This window comes from Mobula hypostoma, chromosome 1 (genome assembly GCF_963921235.1).
Source record: "Mobula hypostoma chromosome 1, sMobHyp1.1, whole genome shotgun sequence".
Taxonomy (NCBI): Eukaryota; Metazoa; Chordata; class Chondrichthyes; order Myliobatiformes; family Myliobatidae; genus Mobula; species Mobula hypostoma.
In genome coordinates, this window is record NC_086097.1 from 55,191,886 (window position 1) to 55,218,375 (window position 26,490).

The 26,490-nt window shown below is 38.7% G+C and overlaps 1 protein-coding gene across 5 annotated transcripts in view; it reads left to right on the forward strand.

Annotated features, from left to right (window-relative positions):
- Window positions 1–26,490, forward strand: part of ktn1 (kinectin 1) — a 131,201-nt gene that overhangs the window by 68,328 nt on the left and 36,383 nt on the right. For all 5 annotated transcript variants that reach the window (XM_063049305.1, XM_063049322.1, XM_063049297.1 and 2 more), the window contains 16 exons: window positions 6,708–6,802; window positions 8,464–8,608; window positions 9,357–9,468; window positions 13,950–14,137; window positions 15,205–15,273; window positions 15,716–15,753; window positions 16,705–16,786; window positions 17,685–17,753; window positions 20,818–20,855; window positions 20,941–21,031; window positions 24,370–24,438; window positions 25,367–25,404; window positions 25,485–25,575; window positions 25,731–25,784; window positions 26,017–26,054; window positions 26,132–26,222. In XM_063049305.1, the coding sequence (XP_062905375.1) occupies window positions 6,708–6,802; window positions 8,464–8,608; window positions 9,357–9,468; window positions 13,950–14,137; window positions 15,205–15,273; window positions 15,716–15,753; window positions 16,705–16,786; window positions 17,685–17,753; window positions 20,818–20,855; window positions 20,941–21,031; window positions 24,370–24,438; window positions 25,367–25,404; window positions 25,485–25,575; window positions 25,731–25,784; window positions 26,017–26,054; window positions 26,132–26,222 (1,308 nt within the window). The remainder of the gene's footprint in view (window positions 1–6,707; window positions 6,803–8,463; window positions 8,609–9,356; window positions 9,469–13,949; window positions 14,138–15,204; window positions 15,274–15,715; window positions 15,754–16,704; window positions 16,787–17,684; window positions 17,754–20,817; window positions 20,856–20,940; window positions 21,032–24,369; window positions 24,439–25,366; window positions 25,405–25,484; window positions 25,576–25,730; window positions 25,785–26,016; window positions 26,055–26,131; window positions 26,223–26,490) is intronic.

The following is a 26,490-nucleotide window of genomic DNA, read 5'->3' on the forward strand; positions in this document are numbered from 1 at the left end:
CGAGGTTGAAGGCAACGTCGGACTGCCTTAGGGACTCCAGCTCCGGATTTGTCCTCAGGGTTTTCTCCCGAAACCTTTTCCATCAGTGGGTATGGCCGCAAGGCAGCGGAGGTTTGAAATAAGAGTTTCCCTCTCTTAGATGGACTGCCTTCCCAGGCTGACGAGCTCCATCTACCCATCCATGTACCTATCAAATTTATTCTTAAAACTTAAGAGTGAGCCCGCATTTACCATGTCAGATGGCAGCTCGTTCCACACTCCCACCACTCTGAGTGAAGAAGTTCCCCCTGAACCTTTCCCCTTTCACCCTAAAGCCATGTCCTCTTGTATTTATCTCTCTTAATCTAAGCGGAAAGAGCCTATTCAAATTTACTCTGTCTATACCCCTTATAATTTTGTAAACCTCTTATCAAATCTCCCCTCATTCTTCTACGCTTCAAGGAATAAAGTCCTAACCTGTTCAATCTTTCCCTGTAGCTCAACTCCTGAAGATCCGGCAACATCCTAGTAAATCTTCTCTGCACTCTTTCAATCTTACTGATATCCTTCCTATAGTTAGGTGACCAGAACTGTACACAATATTCCAAATTTGGCCTCACCAATGTTTTGTACAACCTCCCCATAACATCCCAACTCCTATACTCATACTTTTGATTTATGAATGCCAGGATGCCGAAAGCCTTCTTTACAACCCTGTCTACCTGTGACAGCACTTTCAGGGAATTATGTATCTGAACTCCCAGATCTCTTTGTTCCTCCGCACTCCTCAGTGCCCTACCATTTACTGTATATGTCCTACCTTGATTTGTCCTTCCAAAATGCAACACCTCATACTTGTCTGCAATAAATTCCATCTGCCATTTTCTGGCCCATTTTTCCAGTTAGTCCAGATCCCTCTGCAAGCTTTGAAAACCTTCCTCGCTGTCCACAACGCCTCCAATCTTAGTGTCATCAGCAAACTTGCTGATCCAATTTACCACATTATTATCTAGATCGTTGATATAGACAACAAACAACAATGGTCCCAGCACAGATCCTTGAGGCACACCACTAGTCACGAGCCTCCAGTCCGATAAGCAATCATCCACTACCACTCTCTGTCTTCTCCCACACAGCCAATTTCGAATCCAGTTTACAACCTCTCCATGGATACCTAGTATCTGAACTTTCTGAACTAACTTCCCATGTGGGACCTTGTCAAAGGCCTTACTAAAGTCCATGTAGACAACATCCACAGCCTTTCCTTTGTCTACTTTCTTGGTAACCTCAAAACTCTACAAGATTCGTTAAACACGATCTACCGCGCACAAAGCCACACTGACTATCCTTACTTAGCCCTTGGCTGTCCAAATACTTGTATATCCGATCTCTCAGAACACCTTCCAATAATTTACCTGCTATTGATGTCAGGCTCACCGGCCTGTAATTACCTGGTTTATCTTTGGAGCCTTTTTTAAACAACGGAATAACATGAGCTACCCTCCAATCCTCCAACACCGTACCTGTGGCTAAGAACATTTTAAATATTTCTGCCAGGACCCCTGCAATTTCTGCACTAGTCTCTCTCAAGGTCCAAGGAAGTATCATGTCAGGCCTGGGGGATTTATCTACCTTTATTCGCTGTAAGGCAGCAAGCACCTCCTCCTCTTTAATCTCTATAAGTTCCATGATACTGCTGCTTGTTTCCTTTCCTTCCATATAGACTGTGCCAATTTCCTGGGTAAATAATGATGTTATCGATCACTTTTTCTGAAGCATTCCCACCATTGAGGTTCAACCAACTTGCTCATTTGCAGGGCTATTCCTTGTTTCTTTTTGCTGAATAAATGAGTATTGTTCACCCCTGCAGTCCTTTGCACTAACACCTTACTTGGAGAGCACCGAAAAGTTATAGCCAATGCCCCTAAGATTTATTGACTTGGTAACCCTGTTGAGAGTCCCTGTATGCCATTACATATAGCTGTTTTCAGCTCTTTGGGTGCAAAGGACTTTAGCGCTGGGGTAAGAATTCTGGTCTCCAGTATTTCATTTTGGGTGGCAACAGGGCCTCTGCTGGTGCTGGCTATAAAAACAGCGAGTGTTTTGATGTCTCATGTAAATATTTATAACAATAAATAAAATTAAGTTCTATATTATAGGTAGAAAGTTCCCTTCTTGGAGGTGAGATTCCTTCTTGCATCATCCTCAAACAGCCATCCCTTTATCCCCAGGTGTGGCTCTGGTTTAAGGCCATCAGACAGAAGAGCAGATTTAGGCCATTCAACCCATAGAATCAGCTTTCCCTCTCAATTCCACTCTCCTGCTTTCTCTCCGTAATCTTTGAAACCCTGACTAATCAAGAACTTTTCAACCTCCACTTGAACTATACTCAATCTCCTGGTTTCCAAAGCTTTCTGTGGCAATAATACCCACATAATCATCACCCTCTGGCTACAGAAATTCCTTTTCTTCTCTGTTCTAAATGGATGTCCCTCTACTCTGAGGCAGTACCCTCTGGACCTAGACTCCCCTACTACAGGAAACATCCGCTCCACACTCACTCCAGCTTGGCCTTTCAATATTCAAGAGGGTTCAATGAGATCTCCTCCTCCCCCCCCCCCCCATTCTTTTGAACTCCAGTGAGTACAGGCCCAGAACCATCAAATGCTCCTCGTACATTAGTCATTTCGTTCCTGGAATCATTCTCATGAACCTCCTCGATCCTCTCCAAAGACAGTACATCTTTTATTAGATAAGGTGCCCAAAACTGCTCTCAATACTCCAAGTGTGGTCTGACCAACGCTTTATAAAGTCTCAGCGTTACATACTTGCTTTTATATTCTAGTCCTCTTGAAACAAATGCTAACATTGCGTTTGCCTTTTTTTTAGCCTTCAGCTTAACCTACGTTAACCTTCAGCGAATCCTGCACATGGACTCCCATTCCCTTTGCACCTCAGATTTCTTTGAACTTCCTCCCTGCATTTTATTCCATCTGCTATTTCTTTGTCCATTCTCCCAACCTTAGTCCACCTGCAAATTCTGTGCTTCCTCAACACTACCTGTCACTCCACTGACTGTGATATTCTGTGCAGTCTTTGCCACAAAGCCATCAATTCTGTCATCTAAGTCATTGAAGTATAACTTGAAAAGAAATAGTCCCAATACTAACCCCTACAGAACACCACTAGTCACCGGCAGCCAACCAGAAAAATACTCTGCACTGGCTGCCTTTTCCCATTCCCTTTTCTGACAGTCACCCAGGTACCTGCCTCCTACAACTTGGGGGTGACCACCTCCCTGTTGTTTCTATCTATCACCTCATTCTTCCATATGAGCTGAAGATGGCAACCCCCGAGGCTGTGTGCTCAGCCTGCTGCTGTTCACACTGCTGACGCGTGACTGTGTCACTGGATCCAGCTCAAACCGCATCATCAAATTTGTGGATGACTCACCAGTAGCTGGCCTCATCAAGGACAATGACAAGACGGAGTATAGATGGGAAGTGAAGTGGCTGGTTGATTGGTGTGACAAGAACAACCTAAACCTGAATGTGGAGAAGACAAAGGAAATCAGTGTGGACTTGAGGAAGGTACTGATGAACCATCACCCTCTGCGAATACATGGCTTCTCTGTAGAGAGAGTTAAGTGTACCAAGTTCCTGGGAGTTCACATCATGGATGACCTCACCTGGTCCCTTCACATCACCTTCCTGAACAAGAAGGCACAGCAACACCTCCACTTCCTTAGAAGATTGAGGCAACCGAGCCTCTTTCTCCCCCCCCCCCATCTTAACTGCATTTTACAGGAGTACCGTTGAAAGTGTCTGACAAGTTGCATCTCCATCTGGTATGGGAACAGTCAAGCATTGGACCAGAAGTCCCTACAAAGGGCTGTGAGAACAGCTAAGAGGATCACAGAGGTCTCCCTATCATCCACTGTGGACGTTTATCAGGAGCGCTGCATATGCAGGACCCCCAGTGTTGTTAAGGATCCCACCCACCCATCAAGTATCCTCTTTGACTTTCTGCCATCAGGCAGGGGACTATGCTGCATAAAACCAACAACTGTGTGATTCATCTGTAGATTTTGTCCTTGACTTCCCAAGTTATTGTGTATTATGTGTGCTGCTGTGCTTTACACTCTGGTTCGGGGAAACTTTGTCTCATTTCTATATACATTATATGGTTATATATGTCATATACATTTTATATATATATGTGTGTGTGTGTATATATGTATATGTGTGTGTATGTATACAGTTAAATGGCAATAGACTTGACTGTGCTTGAAATGAACATATCAGTGGTTGTGCAAACTTTTCATGTTAGATGTTGATTAAAGTTTGGTTGCGCTATACCTCGAGGGAAAATGTACTGAACTTCTGCACTAACTCAACTCCTCAGGAATAATTCTTGAAATTGAGTTAGGGCAATAATATTTGATGTAAGATGCCAAGATAAATTCTGTGAAGGTTAATATTGAAACTAGTTGGAATTAAGCAATGTACTGGGGAAAAATCAGCATAGGTATGTTAGACTCTGAATTTGTCAATGCAGTGGGCTTGTGACAGATGCTACAAAACTAAATTAATTTTTTGGATTTTATGTTATGAGAATTGGGGCACAGTATTTGAACAAATAGATGTCCACATGACATACAGTAAAAGTTTGGGCACCCCGGTCAAAATTTCTGTTACTGTGAATAGCTGAACGAATCAAAGATGACCTGATTTCCAAAAGACACAAAGTTAAAGATGACACATTAATATTTTAAGCAAGATTACTTTTTTATTTCCATCTTTTACAGTGTCAAAATAACAAAAAAGGAAAAGGGCCCAAAGCAAAAGTTTGGGCACCCTGCATGGTCAGTACTTAGTAACACCCCCTTTGCCAAGTATCACAGCTTGTAAACGCTTTCTGTAGCCAGCTAAGAGTCTTTCAATTCTTGTTTGGGGATTTTTGCCCATTCTTCCTTGCAAAAGGCTTCTAGTTCTGTGAGATTCTTGGGCTGTCATGCATGCACTGCTCTTTTGAGGTCTATCCACAGATTCTCGATGATGTTTAGGTCAGGGGACTGTGAGGGCCATGGCAAAACCTTCAGCTTGCGCCTCTTGAGGTAGTCCATTGTGGATTTTGAGGTGTGTTTAGGATCATTATCCTGTTGTAGAAGCCATCCTCTTTTCGTCTTCAGCTTTTTTACAGACGGTGTGATGTTTGCTTCCAGAATTTGCTGGTATTTAATTGAATTCATTCTTCCCTTTACCAGTGAAACGTTCCCCTTGCCACAGGCTGCAACACAAGCCCAAAGCATGATCGATCCACCCCCGTGCTTAACAGTTGGAGAGGTGTTCTTTTCATGAAATTCTGCACCCTTTTTTCTCCAAACATACCTTTGCTGATTGCAGCCAAAAAGTTCTATTTTAACTTCATCAGTCCACAGGACTTGTTTCCAAAATGCATCAGGCTTGTTTAGATGTTCCTTTGCAAACTTCTGACACTGAATTTTGTGGTGAGAACACAGGAAAGGTTTTCTTCTGATGACTCTTCCATGAAGGTCCTATTTGTGCAGGTGTCGCTGCATAGTAGAACAGTGCACCACCACTCCAGAGTCTGCTAATTCTTCCTGAAGGTCTCTTGCAGTCAAATGGGGGTTTTGATTTGCCTTTCTAGCAATCCTATGAGCAGTTCTCTCGGAAAGTTTTCTTGGTCTTCCAGACCTCAACTTGACCTCCACCGTTCCTGTTAACTACCATTTCTTAATTACATTACGAACTGAGGAAACGGCTACCTGAAAACGCTTTGCTATCTTCTTATAGCTTTCTCCTGCTTTTGTGGGCATCATTTATTTTAATTTTCAGAGTGCTAGGCAGCTGCTTAGAGGAGCCCATGGCTGCTGATTATTGAGACGAGGTTTGAGGAGTCAGGGTATTTATAAAGCTTTGAAATTTGCATCACCTGGCCTTTCCTAATGATGATTGTGAACAAGCCATAGCCCTAACAAGCTAATTAAGGTCTGAGACCTTGGTAAAAGTTATCTGAGAGCTCAAATCTCTTGGGGTGTCCAAACCTTTGCATGGTGCTCCTTTCCTTTTTCCCCCACTCTAAAATTGTACAAAACAAAAATAATACACTAATTTTAAAATGTTGCAAAGAATGTTTCATCTTTAACTCTGACTTTTGGAGATCAGTTCATCTTCTACTCACTTAACTATTCACAGTAACAGAAATTTTGACCATGGGTGCCCAAACTTACGCATACCACTGTACATATGGTACATTTTCATTGCCTGTCTCCAATATTCTGTGACTCTCAGCATTCTGGTCATGCCCTCTACCATCACGGAGGAGGTGCAGGAGCCTGAAGACCCATATTCAACAAATTGTGAACAGCTTCTTTCCCTCCATCAGATTCCTGGAATGGTCCAGGAACTCTAACTTATTATTGCTTTTGTACTATTTATTTTGTAATTTAAAGCTTTTTATCTTTACTCTTGCTACAAAACAACAAATTTTCATCAGATAAGACAGTGGTAATAAGCTTGATTCTTATTCTGATGTGAACTGGTGCTGTTTTCAGTTGTCAACTAAAATTACTTGAGGTTTTTTTTTGCACTGCTTTTTTTTCCCCCAAGTACTGTTGCAAATTTTATAGTCTAATCCCATAATTTGAACTTTAAATTTGCAAAGAATCATTTCTACAATTGTAATCCCTAAAATATTTCATTCAGTTTCGCCAACTTCAAGAACAAACAGAAGCATTGAAACAAGAAAATAGGATCTTGAGGGATGCTGTGAGCAAAGCACCCGGTCAAATGGAGAGCAAGTGAGTATCCTTGAGAGCTAAAATGATAAATATGAATCATTGCTGTTTTGTTGTTTATTATTTCCGCAATAGCAAATCCACAGAACTGAAATGGAAGCAATTTGCCTCAACCTTTGGGGACTGCTGAAGATAATTACTTTTAATATTTTTCAGTCCATTAATGGTAAAGGGACACTTGGGTTGATTGAACTTCCATGTGAGTTGATTACAATTTTTTTTTGTTAAAAGTTAAGCCAACATAGTAATACATTTAAAATTTAAGTGAAAATTCAAATTGCAGTTAGGACAAATATTTTAATGGAAGTAATTGTCAACTATACAAATTCTACTTGAAGTGAACAAATTAGTTTAATTTCATGGAAAATGACTATTAAAAATGAATATTATAACATTGTAATTGCTGGAAATCTGAAGTAAAGGAAAATGTTGAAGGCACTCTGACCTGCGTGTTTTCAGCATTTTCTGTTTATATAATTACAACTTTGTTGGAATGAATATGACTCTTTATGTGATTAAATCCTTGGTCCCTAAAGGAAGCCTTCTATTTCAATGAACATAATTATTTAGCTGCCTTGATTATTGTTAGAGATTCCAGAGGACTGTATTTCTGAATTTGAGCTGACCTCTCCTCCACAAACTCTGGAATAACTTCATTTGCACCATCTGATGGCTGACTTGCTATTCTAAATTCTTAGCTTTTTAAGAGGAGAAAACTACTGTCAATAGCTAATATATCCAACTAAGTATTCAGTTTGGTTCTGAGCTGCAACACTCATTTGATCTCAAAGATGTGCCTTCTATTGAAATGAAATGGAAAGGTATAGCAACACACATCAAAGTTGCTGGTGAACGCAGCAGGCCGGGCAGCATCTCTAGGAAGAGGTACAGTCGACGTTTCAGGCTGAGACCCTTCGTCAGGGCTAACTGAAGGAAGAGTTAGTAAGAGATTTGAAAGTGGGATGGGGAGGGGGAAATCCAAAATGATAGGAGAAGACAGGAGGGGGAGGGATGGAGCCAAGAGTTGGACAGGTGATTGGCAAAGGGGATGATGTGAGAGGATCATGGGACAGGAGGTCTGGGGAGAAAGACAAGTGAGGGGGGGGGAACCCAGAGGATGGGCAAGGGGTATAGTCAGAGGAGAGGGACAGAGGGAGAAAAAGGAGAGAGAGAGAGAGAAAGGATTTGTGTATATAAATAAATAACGGATGGGGTATGAGGGGGAGGTGGGGCATTAGCAGAAGTTAGAGAAGTCAATGTTCACGCTCATAGAGAAGTCAAAGGTATATGTTTTTCAATTTGTAACTCATTTATCCCAGAGTGTTTCACGCTGCTGCCTTCCAGGATGATCCCAGCTGTTTTGCTTCCCAGTGCCTTGTTCCCCAACTATGCTGGATTAGTATGAGTAATTGTCCAAGTATCTTGTTTTTAATGTAGGCCTGTCTCACTTCCCTCTCTCTGAAAGTTAGTACAAAACAAAACAAAGAAAGCTGTGCTATCAATATTAAATAAACAGGCAAAGTCTAATGCAAAATGGGTAAATATCACATTTTTCTGCTTTCACGTAAAATGTGCTGCCAGATAGGTAAAAATACTGTTTGATTAGTATAGAATGTTAGTAAAGCCAATTTTTTTTTTTTTTTTTTTGTGAATGTTGAATGTAGGCAATCGACAGAACTGAACAAACTGCGGCAAGATTATGCTAGATTAATGAATGAATTTACAGAGAAAACAAATCGCCTTCAGCAGGAAGAGGCACAGAAAAAGAATCTGGAAGTTTCCTATGAACAAACAGTTCAACAACTCAAGGTATAAAAAGCTAACAAATTAATAAGAAAATTGAATAACAATTCATTGGAATGATTTTGCTCATATGTTCTCAGTGGATAATTTGTGTATTCAACTTTCATTTCTTTGGAAGCATAAGCCTGTAAACTGTAGCAAGAGATTTTTTAAAAAGCTCAAATTAATCTTGTTTTAATCTCACTTGTATAGGAATTTTCTTCAGTTTCATTCTTGCAATGCTTTTTTATGTGGCTTTAGTCTTTATCATCCCATATTGAATAACACACTTAAACTCTGTTTAAATGCTTGGATAATTTCTACAGATACAATTCATTCAGGCCATGATGTTCTTTGATTACTCGTTGAAAGAGCCAACCACATTGTCCTATTTTCGTGTCCTTTTAGATTGCAAATGTTAGTGATCGTCTATTTCATTCTTGTCTGATTCATTTCTTTTTGGTATAGCCAGTTAATTAAATATCCTGAATACTGTAAAGAATAGGATTATCTTGCACTGTAACTTAAAGATGGCCTAATGCTCATTCTTGTTTTATGGAACAAGGTGAACATCGTGATAAGAGAAATATTTCAACTCATAGTTCATTTTTGAATTTGCCTATGTAGCTGAACTGGATATTTTACAATTATCTGTGCACTACAATGGTCTTTCTCTTAGGAGATAGAATATATTTGTGTCCAAGGCTTTTAGAATATTTGTGCTTTTAATGATTTGGAAGGTAAGCTAATTTAATTTTTATTTTTATTCCCAAAGAGTAAGTTGCAGGAGGAAGCTGAAAGGAGACAAGAGGAAGTGCAGAAATATCTCAGGAACATAACTGCAGAGCATGACAAAAGACTAACAGAAGTTCAGAATGCGAAACAAGGTATTTATTTAGTGGAGCAGATACATACTTAACTCTTGGGCTCTTACAGACTGCTGTGTCTTTAAAGTTTCATTGTTCCTTGTGCTCATAGCCTGTTACCAGCTGTTAAAACCATAAAACATAAGAGCAGAATCAAGCCACTCAGCCCAGTGAGTCTCCTCCACCTTTCCATCATGGCTGATTTATTATCCATCTCAACCCCATTCTCCTGCCTTCTCCCTATAAACTTTGACACCCTGACTAATCAACAACCTATCAACCTCCACTTTAAGTATACTCAGTGACTTTGCTTTCACAGCCGCCCATGGCAATGAATTTCACAGATTCACCACCCTCTAGCTAAAAATATTCCTTCTCATCTTTTTTTCTCAATGGACATCCTTCTATTCTGACCCTGTGCCCTCTGGACGTAGACTAGTCCACTCTAGGAAATGTCCTCTCCATTTCCACTCTATCTAGGCCTTTCAGTATTTGATGGGTCTCAATGAGATTTCTCCCCCACCCCCGGCAATTCTTATGAACTCCAGTGAGTACAAACTCAGCCATCAAATGCTCATGGTGCATTAACCCTTTCATCCCTGGCATCATTCTCCTGAAACACCTCTGGACCTTCTCCAATGGCAGCACATCTTTTCTTGGATAAGGGGCCCTGAACTGCTCTCAATACTCCAAGTGCAGTTTGACCAATGCCTTATAAAGCTTCAGCATTACATCTTTACTCTTGTATTTCAGTCCTTTCATAATGAATACTAACATTGCATTTGCCTTCCTTACCACTGACCCTGTAAGTTTACCTTCAGGGAATCCTGCATGTGGGCTCCCAAGTCCATTTGCACCTCTGATTTTTGAGTTTCCTCCTTGTTCAGAAAATAGTGTATGCCTTTATACCTTCTACCAAAAGTGCATGACTGTGCACTTCCCTACACCGTATTCCATCTGCCACTTCTTTGCCCAGTCTCCCAGTCTCCCAGATTCCCTGCTTCCTCAACACTACCTGCCCCTCCACTTACCTTGGTATTGTCTGCAAACTTGGCCACAAAACCTTCAATTCTGTCATCTAAATCATTGAAGTAGAACTTGAAAACAAGTGGTCCCAATGCTAACCCCTGTGGAACACCACCAGTCACTGGCAGCCAATCAGAAAAGACCCCCTTTATCCTCATTCTTTGCCTCCTGCCAGTCAGCAAATCTTCTATCCATGCTAGTATCAATCCTGTAGCATCATGGGCTTTTATCGTGTTAAGCAGACGCATATACAACCCCTTGTAAAAGGCCTTCTGAAAATCCAAATAAGTGACATCCACTGACTCTTTGTTATTTGACAGTACATCAAATAACTATTCATGTGAATTCTCGGTGCACAGCAATTAAAGTTGGTTTGAGTACTATTTGTCATCTGTTTTGATCTGACAATGTTTTAGAATTAGATTTAATAAGCTGCAGGGATGTCTGCATTTTGTTTTAGACATTCCTTTTGAGAAAGATTGTCTGAAGATAACTGCCTTTGTGCTTCATAGTACATAGCTCTAGAACATCAAGAAAGAATTGCTGAAGCCAGCATTCTGAAATAAATAGAGGGCTATCACATCTGTTGTTAACCTGGTGTGGTGGTAAGCAAATCTGACTGGATCCAAGTCACCTTTGAGGCAGGAGTTGATTGCTGCCATAACCAATTTCCTCAGAGCTTCATAACAGTTGATGTAAGCACTACCAGGTAGTATTGATTAAGGCAGGTCACAGAACTCTTCTCGTGCACTAGTACAGTGGATGCTTTATTGAAGCAGGTGGAAGTCTCAGACTGCACAAGTGAGGGGTTGAATATGTCTCTTAAGTTGGTCCACACAGATCTTGAGTAGCATTCGGATGAGGTGTCTTTCACCCTCTTGAAGGATGCACAGATGGCAGCCTCAGAGACTGCAATTACAAGATCATCTGGAGATGTGGAGGCTTAAGTAGGCTTTTTTACAGTTCTCCCCATCATGGTGTGTGTAAGGGGCATTGAGCTCATCCAGGAGTGATGTGTTTTTGCTACTAATGCTATCCAATCTCACCTTGTAGGAGGTAATATCATGCAAACCCTGCAACATCAGAGTTTAGTCTGAAATTGCCTGCTTGCACTCAGTGGCCTTCTAGAGGTTGTAGCTGCACTACTCATGTGACTTTGGGTCTCTAGCCCTGTAATTCACAGATCTTAGCTTTCAGCAGATTACCAATCTCCTGATTTATTCAGGGCTTCTGACTGAGGGACAACTCAGAATGTGTGTACCTATGTGGGTACACATGTGTCCACGCATGTCCTAATGAGTCAGTGACAAATGTGGCATATTCATTTAGGTCTACTGACAGATCCTTGAATAACTTGAAGCAGTCCCAAATTCAGTCCTCTATTTCTGTGCACCATGACAAAGCAGGCACCATTGCCTTTTGCCTTGCCCAATGCTACTAGTCCATGCAGTGGATTGTAAAACTCTTGGGTGGGGTTGTTTATTTTACTTTTGAGGTATAGCACAGAGTAGGCACTTCCAGCCCTTCGAGCCATGCCACCCAACAATCCTCCAATTCAATCCTAGTCTGATCATAGGACAATTTTCAGTGACCGATTAATCTGGAGAGTTAGAAGTGAGCCATGTCTTTCTGAAATAGAATGCACACCAGTCCCTTGTGTCCCTCTGGTAAAATAACATTGCTCTGAAGTCTTCAATCTTGTTTTCTCATGGCTGCATTTTAGCCCAGAGAATGCTATGATAGGGAGAGTGGTGGTTTAGGACTCTGAAGCTGACAGTTCATTCATTTTGAAATGGGTAAAATTGTCTTGAACAGCTGAGGCTTTTGTTTTCAGAAATAATTTTGAGATTTGTGTTTATTTTCTAGACACAGGTTAGTGCAATTTCTTATCGGGGTGCTTTTAAGTAGAAAGCAATTTTCTATAACTTGCAATTGCATTTTCACAATGGCCAATGAATGCGATGCTGCGTGTGTGAGTGTATGTTTCTTACTGTGTTGTACTGTAGTTGTGGATTGGCTCTCTGTACTGCCTGGCATTCATAAATTTTAAAAGGGTGATGAAAACACAGCAGCTCAGGTAGCAACTGTGGAAAGAGATAATGGGTCTTCTACCAGAAACATTTGTTTGCTTCTTCTCTCCATAGACGCTCCCTAACCTGCCTTTTATTCCCCACATTTTCCATTTTTATTTTAGATTTCTTGCATCCAATTGTTTTTGTTTTAATTATTTATAATGTGTAAATGTATTTTCTCTTCATCTTGTACCTCTACCTTTGCAGTTGCTTTTTATCACCTGTACACTCAGACTTTGTATTTTGGTTCTGAGAAATTTATGAATGAGGCCATTAGCTCATTGTGTTCCTGTGAAACTAAAATGAGTGAATTAGCACCCCCCCCCCCCGTTTTACCACTGTCTGTGCATTGCTGATTACAGCAGGTTGGGTGATCTTCCATTTACTTTGAGAGTGGTGCTCTATCTTGCATCACAACTGTCAAGCCTTTAAAATTTTGTCTTTAACATTCAGACTCTTTAAAAACTAAAAATTATTCAAAATTATAACTTTTAATCACTAACATATTAAAGCTCAGATGAAGGGTTTTTAAAAATTTCACTTGCCTTTTTACACCTAACATTCAAGATAGGATCTTCCATTATTATGATTCGATTTTAATCCCAGGTTGTGTTTGGCTGCCTGGGATCAGAATTGTACATTCTCCTGCTGCTATTATTCTGAAAAATGTTACTCAGTACATTCCAGACTTGAGTCAATCTTGAAGTTGCCTGGAATTGCTCCAGCTAGAGTGGTTGAAAACCTGGAAATTCCATTTGACTCCCATGACTGTAACTAACATAAACAAGTCCATTTACTTTGGAATCTTCCATTTTGAACACAAATATTTATTTTAAGCTTTTGGGGAAACGCATAGTTTCTTCAATCTGTCCATGCAGTTGTAAGTCTTCATCTAGTGTGCTGTACAAGTGCAGCAAAACTTCCCTTTCCTTGTGCATCTGAATATTGTATTGGATAAAAACCTGTGGAGAAATGGGGTAACTAATTCAAAAACTTCCTGATTTCTGCAGACATTGGAAGCTGCTGTGGAATTTGCTTCATAACAGCTGTGAACACAGTTTGTCTCACCACTGCTGTCAGACCAAAATTTTGTTTTTTGTCTTCTTCATGCGAATGCTAATTTTCTTTTTTGCTTGCAGTTAATGATGGAAGCCCGTGTTTATTGTTGACTTGATTGTCTGCTTGAGACCATTGCTGTAATGTTGCAAGATTTATGTAGAGAATCAAAAAGAATGTGACTGAAAACTTAATATATTTTGAAAAGTCTCTGCTCAGCTGCTGGGAAGTTGAGCATTTGTAAAACAGTAATGTAATTTTGTAAAGTGGGCAAATCTTTTATAATAGGAATGCTCTAGTTCAGAATGCATTTTAATTTGTTAATTGTGGCTTCTTTGTATCTTTTAGATTTACAAAATAAACTTATGGTTGCTGAGAGTGAAATTAGCAACAAAAACAAAGAGGTACAGAGCCTGCACAGTAAGCTCACTGATACCATGTTATCTAAACAACAACTAGAACAAAAGATGATGCAGCTGGTAAATGCAGAACAAAAGCGAGCTACTGCAGATGATGCTATGAAGATCCAAGTGCAGGTATTAGCAAAGCTAAGTTTCCCTTTTTTTTTGAAGAAAAAATGTTTCACTACTCTTCATTTTCACCTAGAGTACTCAACCAAAAGGTGCATAAAGAAAGTAGAAAAAAATCTTTTCACATTCTATATTTTAGCTGGTTGTTCTTAAACATTAAGTCTTACTTAAAGGTCATTTTTAAAAAATCTGACATTAATGTGGTAATGAATTTTTTTTTTTTTGCTTGTGTGAGGCCTGGGTATTGAATCATTGCATAATTTAGTCATGGTCTATGTGCTGTTCTGCTCTTCAATAAGGGAAGAATAGTCCAACTTTCCCAGGTGCCAAAAGAATTTTGTCAGTCAGGAATAGTTCACTGTGAAACCACCCATTCTCCCTGTATTCAGTTGTATTGTGCCAACAGCATTTATCAAATAGTTTTCATCCCACATAGCCGTCTTCTGTGTTGCGCACAGCTCTAGCATTGATTCCGAACTATTGCATTCCATGCCTCCACTAATACAAAGCTATACCTTCGCAGCAAAATGATTTTTTTTTTATTGGATAGGTACTATTGCTAATAAGAAATGAATGTTGTATTTTGTAAAGGCTTTGTGTTTGGGTTTTATATAGATTATTGGTAAGTTGGAAGAACTTCAAGCTCTGAATCTTTCATCAGTTAATTTGTAGTTAACTCAGAAGTAAGTGTGGTTTTCAGTAAAAATTTCCATTGGTATAATTCCCATACCTTCCTAAAACAGTAGTTGAAACTTTTGATTCTCCCTTAATTTATCTCTCAAATCTATTTGGATCTTGAATTTCTGCCCAGTTTGATGAAAGAGTGCTTTGATCTAATTGAAATTAGTGCCTCTGAAGATTTTGGGTCCATCTAGGAAGTGGGAGAACCCCAACATTATTGAAAATAGAATAAAAGTGAAAACAAGATCTTATCATTGCTAGGGCAAGTACAATCAGACATTTGGGAAAGGACATCTGAATATATTACTAAGCAGTTATTTTCATAATTGAAGTTTAATATGTTTCGTAAACTAACTTTTAGTCATTTCCTTTCTCTTCTGTATTCCTAAAAGGATCTGTTGGAACAGAAACAAACAATGAGTGCTCAAATCCAAAACCTCCACGCCCAAGTGGCAACTCAGGTACAGAGATGCTTGAAGATGTAAATTTCAATTTATCAATGTTTAAAATGTGAATTATCTTGTACTTTTAAATTAACTTATTGCTGGTAGGTTCCAGATACCTTTTGTTTGATGCATTACTGCAGTTACTCATTAATCTATTGAGCTACCCAATTTCTGTATTTGATTTGTATGCTGAGCTAGGACATTGAAATCTCCATACTTCCAAGTCTATCTTGTGACATCATAAAGTGCACAAAGCTGCCCTTTATTGTGTTGATACCAAATAGGTTGTCATTGTTTGCTCTAAATCTTGTGTCCTCTTGGGTATGCTAAAGGTTATTGGCAAACATGAACGTTATTGAATTTGCTTGAATATTTTCCTTGTTCTGTAGAAAATGTGAAGTTTCTCTAATGCTGAAGAATGCAGTTTACTAAATCATGTATCTATCCTTTTTTTTAGGCTTCAGCAGCTAGTGTGGTTGAAGAATTGCAGAAGAAGTAAGTCAGGGAATTAACTCTGGAGGTTATTGTCAATTGCGAGAAAATGCTGGTTTGACAATTATAAAGGACCCTAATAATAATCATTTATAGGCCATTAAGATCATTGGGCATCAAATGCACAGTCTAAATAAACTGTGAAATTGCATGCAAAATGCAGTTTTCTGCCTCAACGAGGCAGAGGCACAAGTAGACCCTTGTATCTTAATCAAGTAGTGATGCATGACCTTCTGTACAACTGCAGAAACATTAAAATATGGGTTCTATTCTTGGAAAGCTTGCTCATCATAGCATCCACCACTTGATCTTCACAGGCGCAGCTCTGAATCATGAAGATTAACAAATTAATAAACATGACCAGAATGGTTGCTAACCTTTCTTTACACTAATGTAACCTTCATTTCTATATACTGCTTAATTTATGGTCATAATTGCTTACCAAATTGAATAGTCGGGAGCATTTCTGGAATTTAAGTACTGTAAAATCTATTTTCCACACTTTTGAAGAGAAAGTAATTTAAGTCCAATTTGTATTATCCAAAAGTGAAATCATTTCTTACTGGAGGCATGCCATTTTGGGTTCCTGATTGGAAGTTTAATTAAAAATAGTTGGGCAGGCTAGCTGAATTCTTGACCTCTGTTTTAAGTCTGAATTGGCCCAGTTAGATCATGCAGATTAGGGAAATCGTACTTGAAATGAATTATCTATGTTTACACCATAAATCTTAAGTTGGTTACATATTTGCAAAGGGGGGGTGTAGATTTAATGCAGGTATTACTGCAAAAGTCATAAATTGAGTAGTCTGGAAGACTCTCTAAACAAGTAGAAATGCATGTAAGTGGAGGAACAGAAGATTTACTCTTTCCTGCTAATAATTATGGACTTCTGATAAAATACAAGATGATTGTGGGAACTCAGCTATGGGTTTGACTTGTGTCATCCTTTTAAAGGATTGGAGAAAAAGAGAGACAAATGAAGTTAATGGAAGAATCTTTACATCTTCGTGTAACAAGAAAAGAACAGGATATACAAGTAAGAAAACTATTTTTAAACTAAGCAAATTTCCTGATCGTTACTACAGCTAAGTCTTTGGATACAATTCCAACATTGGTGTTTCCTAAATAAAATTGTATATGCTTCCATGAAATTTTACACTCAAGATATCAAATCATTTTAATCTCACGTCTTTACGTTGTTTTTAAAAAGACAGTATTGTATAGATGATGTTTCAGGCTGAGACCTTTCATCAGGACTATTGAAGGGTCTCAGCCTGAAATGTCAACTGTACTCTTTGCCATAGATGCTGCCTGGACTGCTGAGTTCCTCCAGCATTTTGTGTGTGTTGCTTGGATTTCCAGCAACTGCAAATTTTTTTCTTAATGTATATTTGTTTCTGTGGAATTGCCAGTTGGGTAGGCTATCATAACAATTCCATTTCAATTGTCTGAAAAGTTCTATGAAAACACAGATGAGAGTGAAGTGTTTTTAACTTCAACTTCATGTGTATGTGCAAAATGTTTGAGATGAGATGAAATATATTTCACATATTTAAATTTAATTTAAGCTACTGAGTTCATATCCCTCATTGTGAAATTGATGATTTAATTTCTGTAGTTTCTTTGGGTTCTTGTATTCCAGTCTGCAGTAATGACCTAAAGAAAAATCATGTTTGGAGCTTTTGATTTGGCTCCTTGTGGAATTGAGTTCATACAAATGTCATATTCTGCAGGGTAGTTTAAATCTGTGTAGCAGAGTAGATGGAGCTTTTTAACGTATGCCATTCTCAACATTGGCAGTTTAACGTTGGCTTTACCAACACTGACTTCATTTCAGACCAAAAAGAACAAATTGACCCTTTTCACTTCATCATGAAAACATATTTTATATTAATTCATAAATAAACAATATAATAATATCCATTTTTATTTAGAGTTTGCACAAAGAGAAGGAAGCTTTAACAGCTGAAGTACAAAAGCTGCAAGTTCAGACATCTGAACAGGTAGGTTATTTTATTGTTTAACTATATTTTTGAAAGCATCCCTTCTGCCAATGTTGACAATATGCATGTAAATCTTTTGTTCTCTTGACTTCTCCCAGACAGAGTTCTTCTTGTCCTGTATTCCACCTTACCAGTCCAAAAACTATGTTCCTACTTTCCCTTAACTCTGCTGTGTCAGTTCCCCATAGTTTTTGGTCCCCTGATCTTTCAAAAATGTTAAGGGTTCATTTGAAAAGGAAGGTACAGAGGCCCGGGTTTTTGAACTTGCTGATAAGTTTGGAGGTGTTAATAGTATTGAACTCTGATGTAGATGTATCTAATCAGGACACTTTTCATGGGGTTGCCCTCTTGAAGGATACTCTGTCAGCCTTGGAGACTGAGATCACAAGACCATCAGAAGCCTTGTGGGGTGGGGAGGAGATCTGGCAGGAGTGTCGTTTATTCTCCCTTTCATAGTGTACATAAACACCATTGAATTTGTGTGGGAGTGAGGTGTTGCTGCTATTTATGCTACCCATTTTCATGTTAGGAAGTGATAGATGCAGGCCCTGTTACAGTTGTTGAGCATCATCTAAGACTCCAATCTAGTCTACAGTTGTCTGTACATGTTTGCAATAACCTTCCTGAGGTCATACCTGAACTTGATCACTCTGGATTGTCCTAAATGCCATAGATCTAGCCTTCAGGTTGCTAATTTCCTGGTTCATTTAGGCCTTCTGCTTGGATAAGACTCCATATATTTTTGAGGGTATACACTTGTCCTTTCAGTTCTTTATGAAGTCAGTTATCATTTCAGCATGTTCACTCAGGTCTGCTGACAAATCCTTGAACATGGTCCTGTCCACCAAGTCCTTCTGTATTTGTCCCTTTGCCTTCCTTGATGAGCTTATCATCGTCCTCACACCTAGCGCCACTCTCTTCGGTCTCTGCTAGTACACAGGAAGAAGAGGCACAGCAAGGTGGTTGGATTTGCCAAAAGTGTGAGCAAGGGTTGGAGCAGTAGGCACTCCTGATGCTGGTATAGCCATGACTGATTACATGTGGTTCTCTGGGTTGAAGTGAACATCTTGATAGTCAAGCAGCAATTTCTTCAAGCTTGTATGGTTCAAGTCCCGAGCGATTATAAAGGAGATGGCAAGGTACACCACTTAGTGTTGATCACAGCACTCAGTTCCCAAGGATTAACTTGATTTCTGTCTGAGACAGAACATCACTTTGGGTTAGAGTTTGAGTGCATCTGGGAGGAAGCTTCCTCAACAAGAGAGTGGCGAGTACTTGGAATGCACTACTAGAGAAGATGGTGGAGGCAGAGATGCTAACAACATTTTAAGAAGTGCATTGATGAGCACTTGAATTGTCTGCGCATAGACAGCTTTAAGGCAAACGATGGAAAATGGGGTTCATATCACTGGGTGGCTCGCTGGTTTATATTTGGCTGCATGCTGCTTCTAAGATGTCTGACTCATTGTTTTATAACGAACTTGCTATTTATTTACTATTATACATTTAGCTGCCTTAACTATTTTCTGTACCTGTCTATTAACTTGTGATTCATACAAAAGGACACATAGATCGATCTGTACTTTGCATTCTTACTCCCTTAGATAATCTGCCTTTTTCTAGTACCAAAGTGCATGACTTCAAACTTTCCTATGTTTTCCATGTTTTAGGAACAGCTTCTTACCTTCTGCCATCAGATTTCTGAACATTCAGTGAACCCATGAATACGACCTCACCATTTTGCCCTCTTTTTGCACTAATTTAATTTATATCTTGTATTATTTATGTGTTGCACTCTACTGCTGTTGCAAAACAGCAAATTTCTCTTCATATCAGTGTTAATAAACGTGCTGATTCTGACATTAAGCTCCATTTATCTAACTTTAACTAAGTCATTCAATCTATTTGTATCCTATTACATTATCGCAATATTGCTTACAGTTGCAATGTTTGAGTTACCTCTTCTCGGCATCCAATGACCCAAATCGTCCTTACAGGTGAAGGAGTAATTTGTTTGCATTTCTTCCAATTTAATGCATTGCATTTAGTGCTCACAATGTTTATCTTTAATGCATCGAAAAAAACAAATGCAAATTAGGTGACTACTTTGTGGTGACCCCAAGCTTCTGGTTGCCTGCCATGTTAGTTCTCTGGCCCACTCTAACCTATCTATTTATGCCTCTTGTATCGTGGTAAACACTTCAGATTGAGGAGCAGCACTGCAGCTTCCATCTGAGCAAGTTGTAGCAACTTAGATGAACAACTTGGGTAACTTTGTGATAAAGGATCTCGGAATTGAAGAGTTAATTGATTTTCTCTTTCTGCAGATGCTGCTTGATGTAGTGAAAGTTTCTGGCTTTTTCTTTTTTAGTTTCAAGGTGTTTTTAACATTCAAGTTGTGCTAATACTTTGAAAATTCAGCTGAACAAATGCGATTCAATTGACACTAGTCTGGTAATTTTATTTGGTAACAGCATTTTCTGCAGATTTTCTTTTGAGAATTCATGCCTTATAATGAATTATAAAAACAAAACACTGTCAAATGTCATTCATATGTTGAGGGCACCCAGTATGGATAATACATCATCTCTTTGTCGTAATAACTTTTAATACTTCTAGGGAAAAAGATCCAGTATATCTTGCTACACACACGAAAATTGCTGGTGAACGCAGCAGGCCAGGTGGCATCTATTTGGGCCGAGAGGTCGACTGTACCTCCTCCTATAGATGCTGCCTGGCCTACTGCGTTCACCAGCAATTTTTGTGTGTTGCTTGAAATTCCAGCATCTGCAGATTTCCTCATGTTTGTGTAGTATATCTTGCTACTTTAGTGCTCCATCTTGGTGTCTACTTGAAAATTGGGATTTGATTTAATCTTTTAACTTCCTATTTTTCTATGTAAGTTTTTTTCGAAGCAATTGTAGTTCAAAACTGTCCAGCAAAAGATATTGCTGAGAAGACTCTCAAATGTGGTTTAAAGGAACAAGAATACTTTGACGATATTTTTCATATTCTTTGTCAGATGGTGCTCCTTACTACTTTCACATGTTTCTTTTGTATGTAGGCTTCAGCTTTATGCCAGATGGAACAGATGCAAAAATGGTGAGTCACCTTTATCACTTGGTTTAATCTAGTGCTATTCCATTGCACTTTCATGTGTTTGATACGCTTTTTTTTAAAAAATAAGTCTTCAGGAACGGGATGAAAAAATAAAAACAGTTGAAGAATTATTGGAATCTGGACTTATTCAGGTGGCAGAAAAAAAGGAAGAAATTGAGGTATGCCAAACATCTACCACAAAAATAATTGTAAGGCATCTTTAATTTGTAATTCCTGCTTTCTTTTAGATTTTTGTCAAGAAAGGATGTGTGGGTGTGGAGAAGATTTGCCAATATATTTTCTAAATTGGAGGTTGGCAGTAGTATGAGACAGTGGATAGTTTGTTTTCTCTGTGAGGAAACTGAGCAGCAAGTTGATGTATATAAAACGATGAGGGAGATGAGGTAGAAAGAAAAAAAATCGTTCTCCCTTGGTGGGTTGTCAAAGACGAGCAACATTTGAGTGTACCTGAAGTGGAACTTTGTGTATAAACTGTTTGGAATTTGGCAAGTGCTCCCTGAAGGGATGTAGGCAGATTTGCTTATGATATTTAAGAAGCCTCTCGGCAATTATTTGAATCACCAAGGCACCAAAGGGAATGAACCTGAGGAAATGGGATTAGTGTAGGTAGAATGGGGCGTGGACACAAGGACCCATGTTTGTGCTGTATAACAGTGACTCTATGTACTGTTGAACTTGTCTCTATATTCCTAGCCCAGTAACATAACCACTAGCATAACTAAAGAAAGACACTTATGCAAATAATTCTAATCAATAACTAGCCAGGCTAGAATTTTATTCCTTTAGTGTAGGAGACTAGGGGGTATATACAATTATGAGGGATATAATTAAGGTGGATTATTTGCATCTATTTTCTAAATCTCCTATGGGGGAATGAGACTGGACAGGTAGGGGAACACTACAGCTCATGATCATCATGCCATTAGTTTCAATATAATTATTGAGAAGGACGGGTCTGGTCTACTGGCTGAGATTCTAAATTTGAGAAAGGGCAATTTTCATGGTATCAGAAGGAATCTGGCAAGTCTAGGTACTTTTCAGGCAAAGGTGTATTTGGTAAGGGAAGGCCTTCAAGAGTGAAATTTTGAGAATACAGTGTTTGAAAGTTTCTGCCAGAATAAAAGACTAGGATAACAGGTTTAGGAGAACCTTGGTTTTTGAGAGATATTGAGCTCCTGGTTTAAGAAACAGAAGGCTGTGCCTAGCATGTCTAGGTAGGTAGGAGCAAATGTGGTACTTGAGGAATATAAAAGAAGCACGAGAACAGTTAAGAAGGAAATCAGGAGGGTTAAAAGAAGATGTAGGTTTGCTCTAGCAGACTTCTATCCAAGGGCTTCTACAGATATAGTAAGAGCAAAAAGATGGGAAGGGACAAAATTGGTCCTTTGAAAGAACAGAACACTCATCCATACATGGAGCTGAAAGAGATGGGAGGGATCTTGAATAGATTTTATTTTTGCATCTGTGTTTATTTGGATGATGGACAGAATCTTTAGAAATGAGGAAAAGCAGCTGTGAGGTCATGGACTGTATACAGATGACAGAGGAGGAGGTGTTTGCAGTCTTGAGGCAAATTAGGGTGGATAAACCCCCAGGACTTGACAAGGTGTTTAAGATGGATCCTGTGGGAGGCTAGTGCAGAATTGTAGTGGCCCTGGCAGAGATATTTAAAATGTCCTTAGCCATGAGTGAGGTGCTAGAGGATAGTTAATGTTGTTCTGTTGTTTAAGAAAAGCTGTAAGTATAAAACAGGAAATTATCAGCCTGCCATTAGTTGTGGGAAAGTTATTGGTAAGTATTTTAAGGGATTGGATATGTAAGTATTTGGATAGAAAGTGACTGATTAAGGATAGTCAGCATGGCGTTGGTTGTGTCTAACCAATCTAATTGTTTTTGGAGGAGGTTACCAGGAAAGCTGATGAAGGCAAGGCAGTGGATGTTGTCTACGTAGATTTTAGCTTGGCCTTGAAGGTGGTAAGTTCAATTAAATATAGGCTTTGTGAGAACAGTCAGAGTGTGGTAGTGGGTAGTTGCCTCTCATTGGAGGCCTGTGACTAATGGTGTGCTGCAGGGATCAACGCTGGGTCATTGTTTGTAATCTATATTAATGATCTGGATGATAATGTGCTAAACTGGAACAGCAAATTTGCCAGTAACACTAAGGTTGGGGTTGTAGTGGGCAGTGAGGAAGGCTATCAAAGTTTGTAGTAGGATCTGGACCAGCTGGAAAAATGGGCTGAAAAGTGGCAGATGGAATTTAAGCAACACACAAAAAAGTTGCTGGTGAACGCAGCAGGCCAGGCAGCATCTCTAGGAACAGGAAGAATTTTATGCAGACAGTGTGAGGTGTTGCACTTTGGGAGGACAAACCAGGGTAGGACTTGCATGGTGTGCAGTTAAGGCACTGAGGAGTGCAGTAGAACAGAGGGATCTGGGAATTCAGATCCATAATTCCTTGATAGTGGCATCACGGGTAGATAGTATCTTAAAGAAAACTTTTGGCTTGTTGGCCTTCATAAACCAAGGTATTGAGTGCAGAAGTTGGAATGTCATGTTGAAATTTTATAAGATGTGAGGCCTAATTTGGAGTTTGTGTGCAGTTTTGCTCATCTACCTGCAGGAGAGATGTCAATGATTGAAAGAGTACAGCAAAAATTGATAAGTATGTTTCTAGGAATTAAGAAGCTGAGTTATAGAGAAAAGGTTTGGACTTTAATCCCAAGTGCATTGAATTATGAATTTGATGGAGAGGTACAGAATTATGAGGGATATAGATAAGTAAATGCAAGCAGATTTTTTTTCCACTTAGGTTGGTTGAGACTAGAACTAGAAGTCATGGTTTAAGCTTGAAAGGTGAAATGTTTAAAGGAAACATGAGGGTGAATTACTTCCCTCAGAGTAGCGAGAGTGTGGAATCAACTGCTAGTGGAAGTGGATGTGGGTTCAATTTCAACATTTAAGAGGAATTTGGGTAGGTACATGGTTGTTGGTGGGACTGTACAGATTGTTAGTTTGGCACAGACTAGATGAGCCCATGGGCCCTGTTTCTGTGTAGTAGTTTTCTATGTTCCTTGTCTTTATGAATATACTCAGTCTATTTCCCAAGGTTGATGAATCGAAAACTAGAATGCATAGGTTTAAGGTAAGAGGCTAAAGATTCAGGAGGAACTTGAGCAAATTTTTTTACACAAAGTGGTATCTGTGTGGAATCAGCTGCCAGAGGAAGTGGTTGAGGTAGCTGCAATAACAACTTCTAAAAGACAGTTGGACTGGTACTTGGATTGGAAAGGTTCAGAAGTGTATGGGCCAAATGCAGGTGAAAAAGGACTGGCTTGGATTGGGCGTCATGGACCAGTTGGGCTGTCGGGCCTGTTTCCATGCTGTATAACTTGGTGACTCTCGTCTAACAGGATACTTAGTGAACTTAGAATACGCAGTCAAAAATTTCTAAGCTTTAGCCATGAACTGACTAACCTTCTGGTATTCCATTTTAAAGATTTTGAATAAAGAAAATAATAGCTTAAGACAAAGGATTGAAGAACTTGAAGTGAAAAGTGTTGAACAGGTAAACTAAAGCTGATTTGTTTTTTATTATTTCATACCAGATTTATTGTGGATTTGAATTTTACTTTTTGAATTTGAGCATTGACCCAATTAATCTCAATTGCTCATTTATATCCACCTATAACTTGCTGTCCATTACAGTGCTGGCATTTAGGGCAGTAGTGAAGGTCCTCCATCTCTGTCCATGGTGTTTCAGGGCTTTGTTCATTATGCCATTAGCTTCCTCTCAGTTTTCACTATTGTCAACCATGCAAATCCAGAATGGAGACCAGGAACACCATTTTACACAGATGTAAAAGGATTCTTCATTGTTGTTTCCGTAACAGTTTTGTTTGACCAGTCAGGGTTGTTGGCCCTGGCTGAACCTGGACGTTAGTGCAATTAATAAATGAGAAGCTACCAATTATAATCTAATGAGAAATGATAATTCTGGGTTACTTGAAATTTCGAAAAAAAAAAGTGAAGTCTTTCTTGATCATACTGTCAGCATAACACTTACCATGCACAATGGAAAGCAAGGAATTATAAATATTTAGATTTTTTGAAAATTGCTGCTTGATTTTAGTCCAATGGCAGAAAAATTATGAAGGAATTTAGGAGAAAGAAATGTTCTTTTTTCAATGTAATTGAAAATTAAATCTATTTTTAAATTTGAGAGTCATAGAAAGGATTGAAATGCAGATCTAACTAAATTAATCTGGCTTGTTCTAATTTTATAAGATAATTTTAAAATTCAACATGTTATTGATGGTATTTAATTTATAGGTATTTTAGGGTTATGCAGATAGCCTCCCCTCTTTTAGAAGTTTTTTTTGAAGATGTTTCTACTATATGGAAAATCAGTATTGTTGGCCATGCATTTTATGTGTAGAATCCGAAATTTGTATGATTTTAATATGAAATAATATTGTTTCTTGCGTGTATTTTAGATTTCTTCTGCATCCAAAGTAGAAGAACTGCAGCAAGTGTAAGTACTAGGTTGAAGAACATTAATAATTTCTTCAAAATTTATTATGCTTCTGCTGATGACCATTTCTTTGACTGTAGCATTAAAGAGAAGAGTGAAGCTGTAAAGTCCATTGAAGGTCTTTTGGAGTCTCAGATATTTAAAATAGAAAGTAATGAAAAAACTATTCAGGTATTCAGTCTGTAAATTTTTCTTTGAAATTTCTGTTTCTGGCAACCATAATGCATTCTCATAATCTCTGTTCCTATATTTGCACATAACAGTGAAATTTGATTAGAAAGTTTTTTGCCTGTTTTGTTTTTTAAACTACTGCTTTCCTCTTCAAGGCTTTGCGGAAGGAAAATGAGATGCTTAGAGCTGAAGTACAAAGTGCTCAACAGGTAATGAAATGCCTTAAATATTTGAGTTTATCACAAGATACCTGGGAAAGGATCTACAGTTTCTCTCAACTTTGTATAATTAGTATAGCTCTTTGTGTACTAATTTGATCAAAAATAAAGTTCTTATTTATGTAGTTTTAAAAAACATGAGCAGTAGTTTAGAAAGATGTGTAAAGTTACAATTATGAATTATTAGTTGTCACTGATTTTTAATATGACTTCATTCTTATAGATGTCTACAACACCAAAATTGGATGATCTTGAGAAAATGTAAGTATTTTTCTCAGGTATTGAAATGTCATTTGTTTAATAATTGCTTCTCTGACTTAAGCTTTTTCTGCTCAAAGAATTAAGGCACAAGAAGAAGAAGTTACTAAGTTGAAGGCTGCATTGGCAGAAAGTACAGAAGCAGCTGCCAACAAAATGGCTGGAATTCAGGTAATCTCAAAATATTACGGCAGAAATAGTGATCATGTGATTTTCATTTATTTAACTCTACAGAGAAAAATTTTAAAAGAAAGAAAAGTTACTTTCTTTTTGAATTTTGTTGTCCCTTGTTTCTCTGTGTGCTGGAGATGTGAGCAGATGCTCCACCCCTACCCCCACCTGTATCTGCTTTAGCTGGTATGTGTTCATTAGACTACTGGGTGTAACCTTCTGGCTTGTCATCCTTTCCCTTCTTATTCTGGCATGTTTCCCCCTTTAC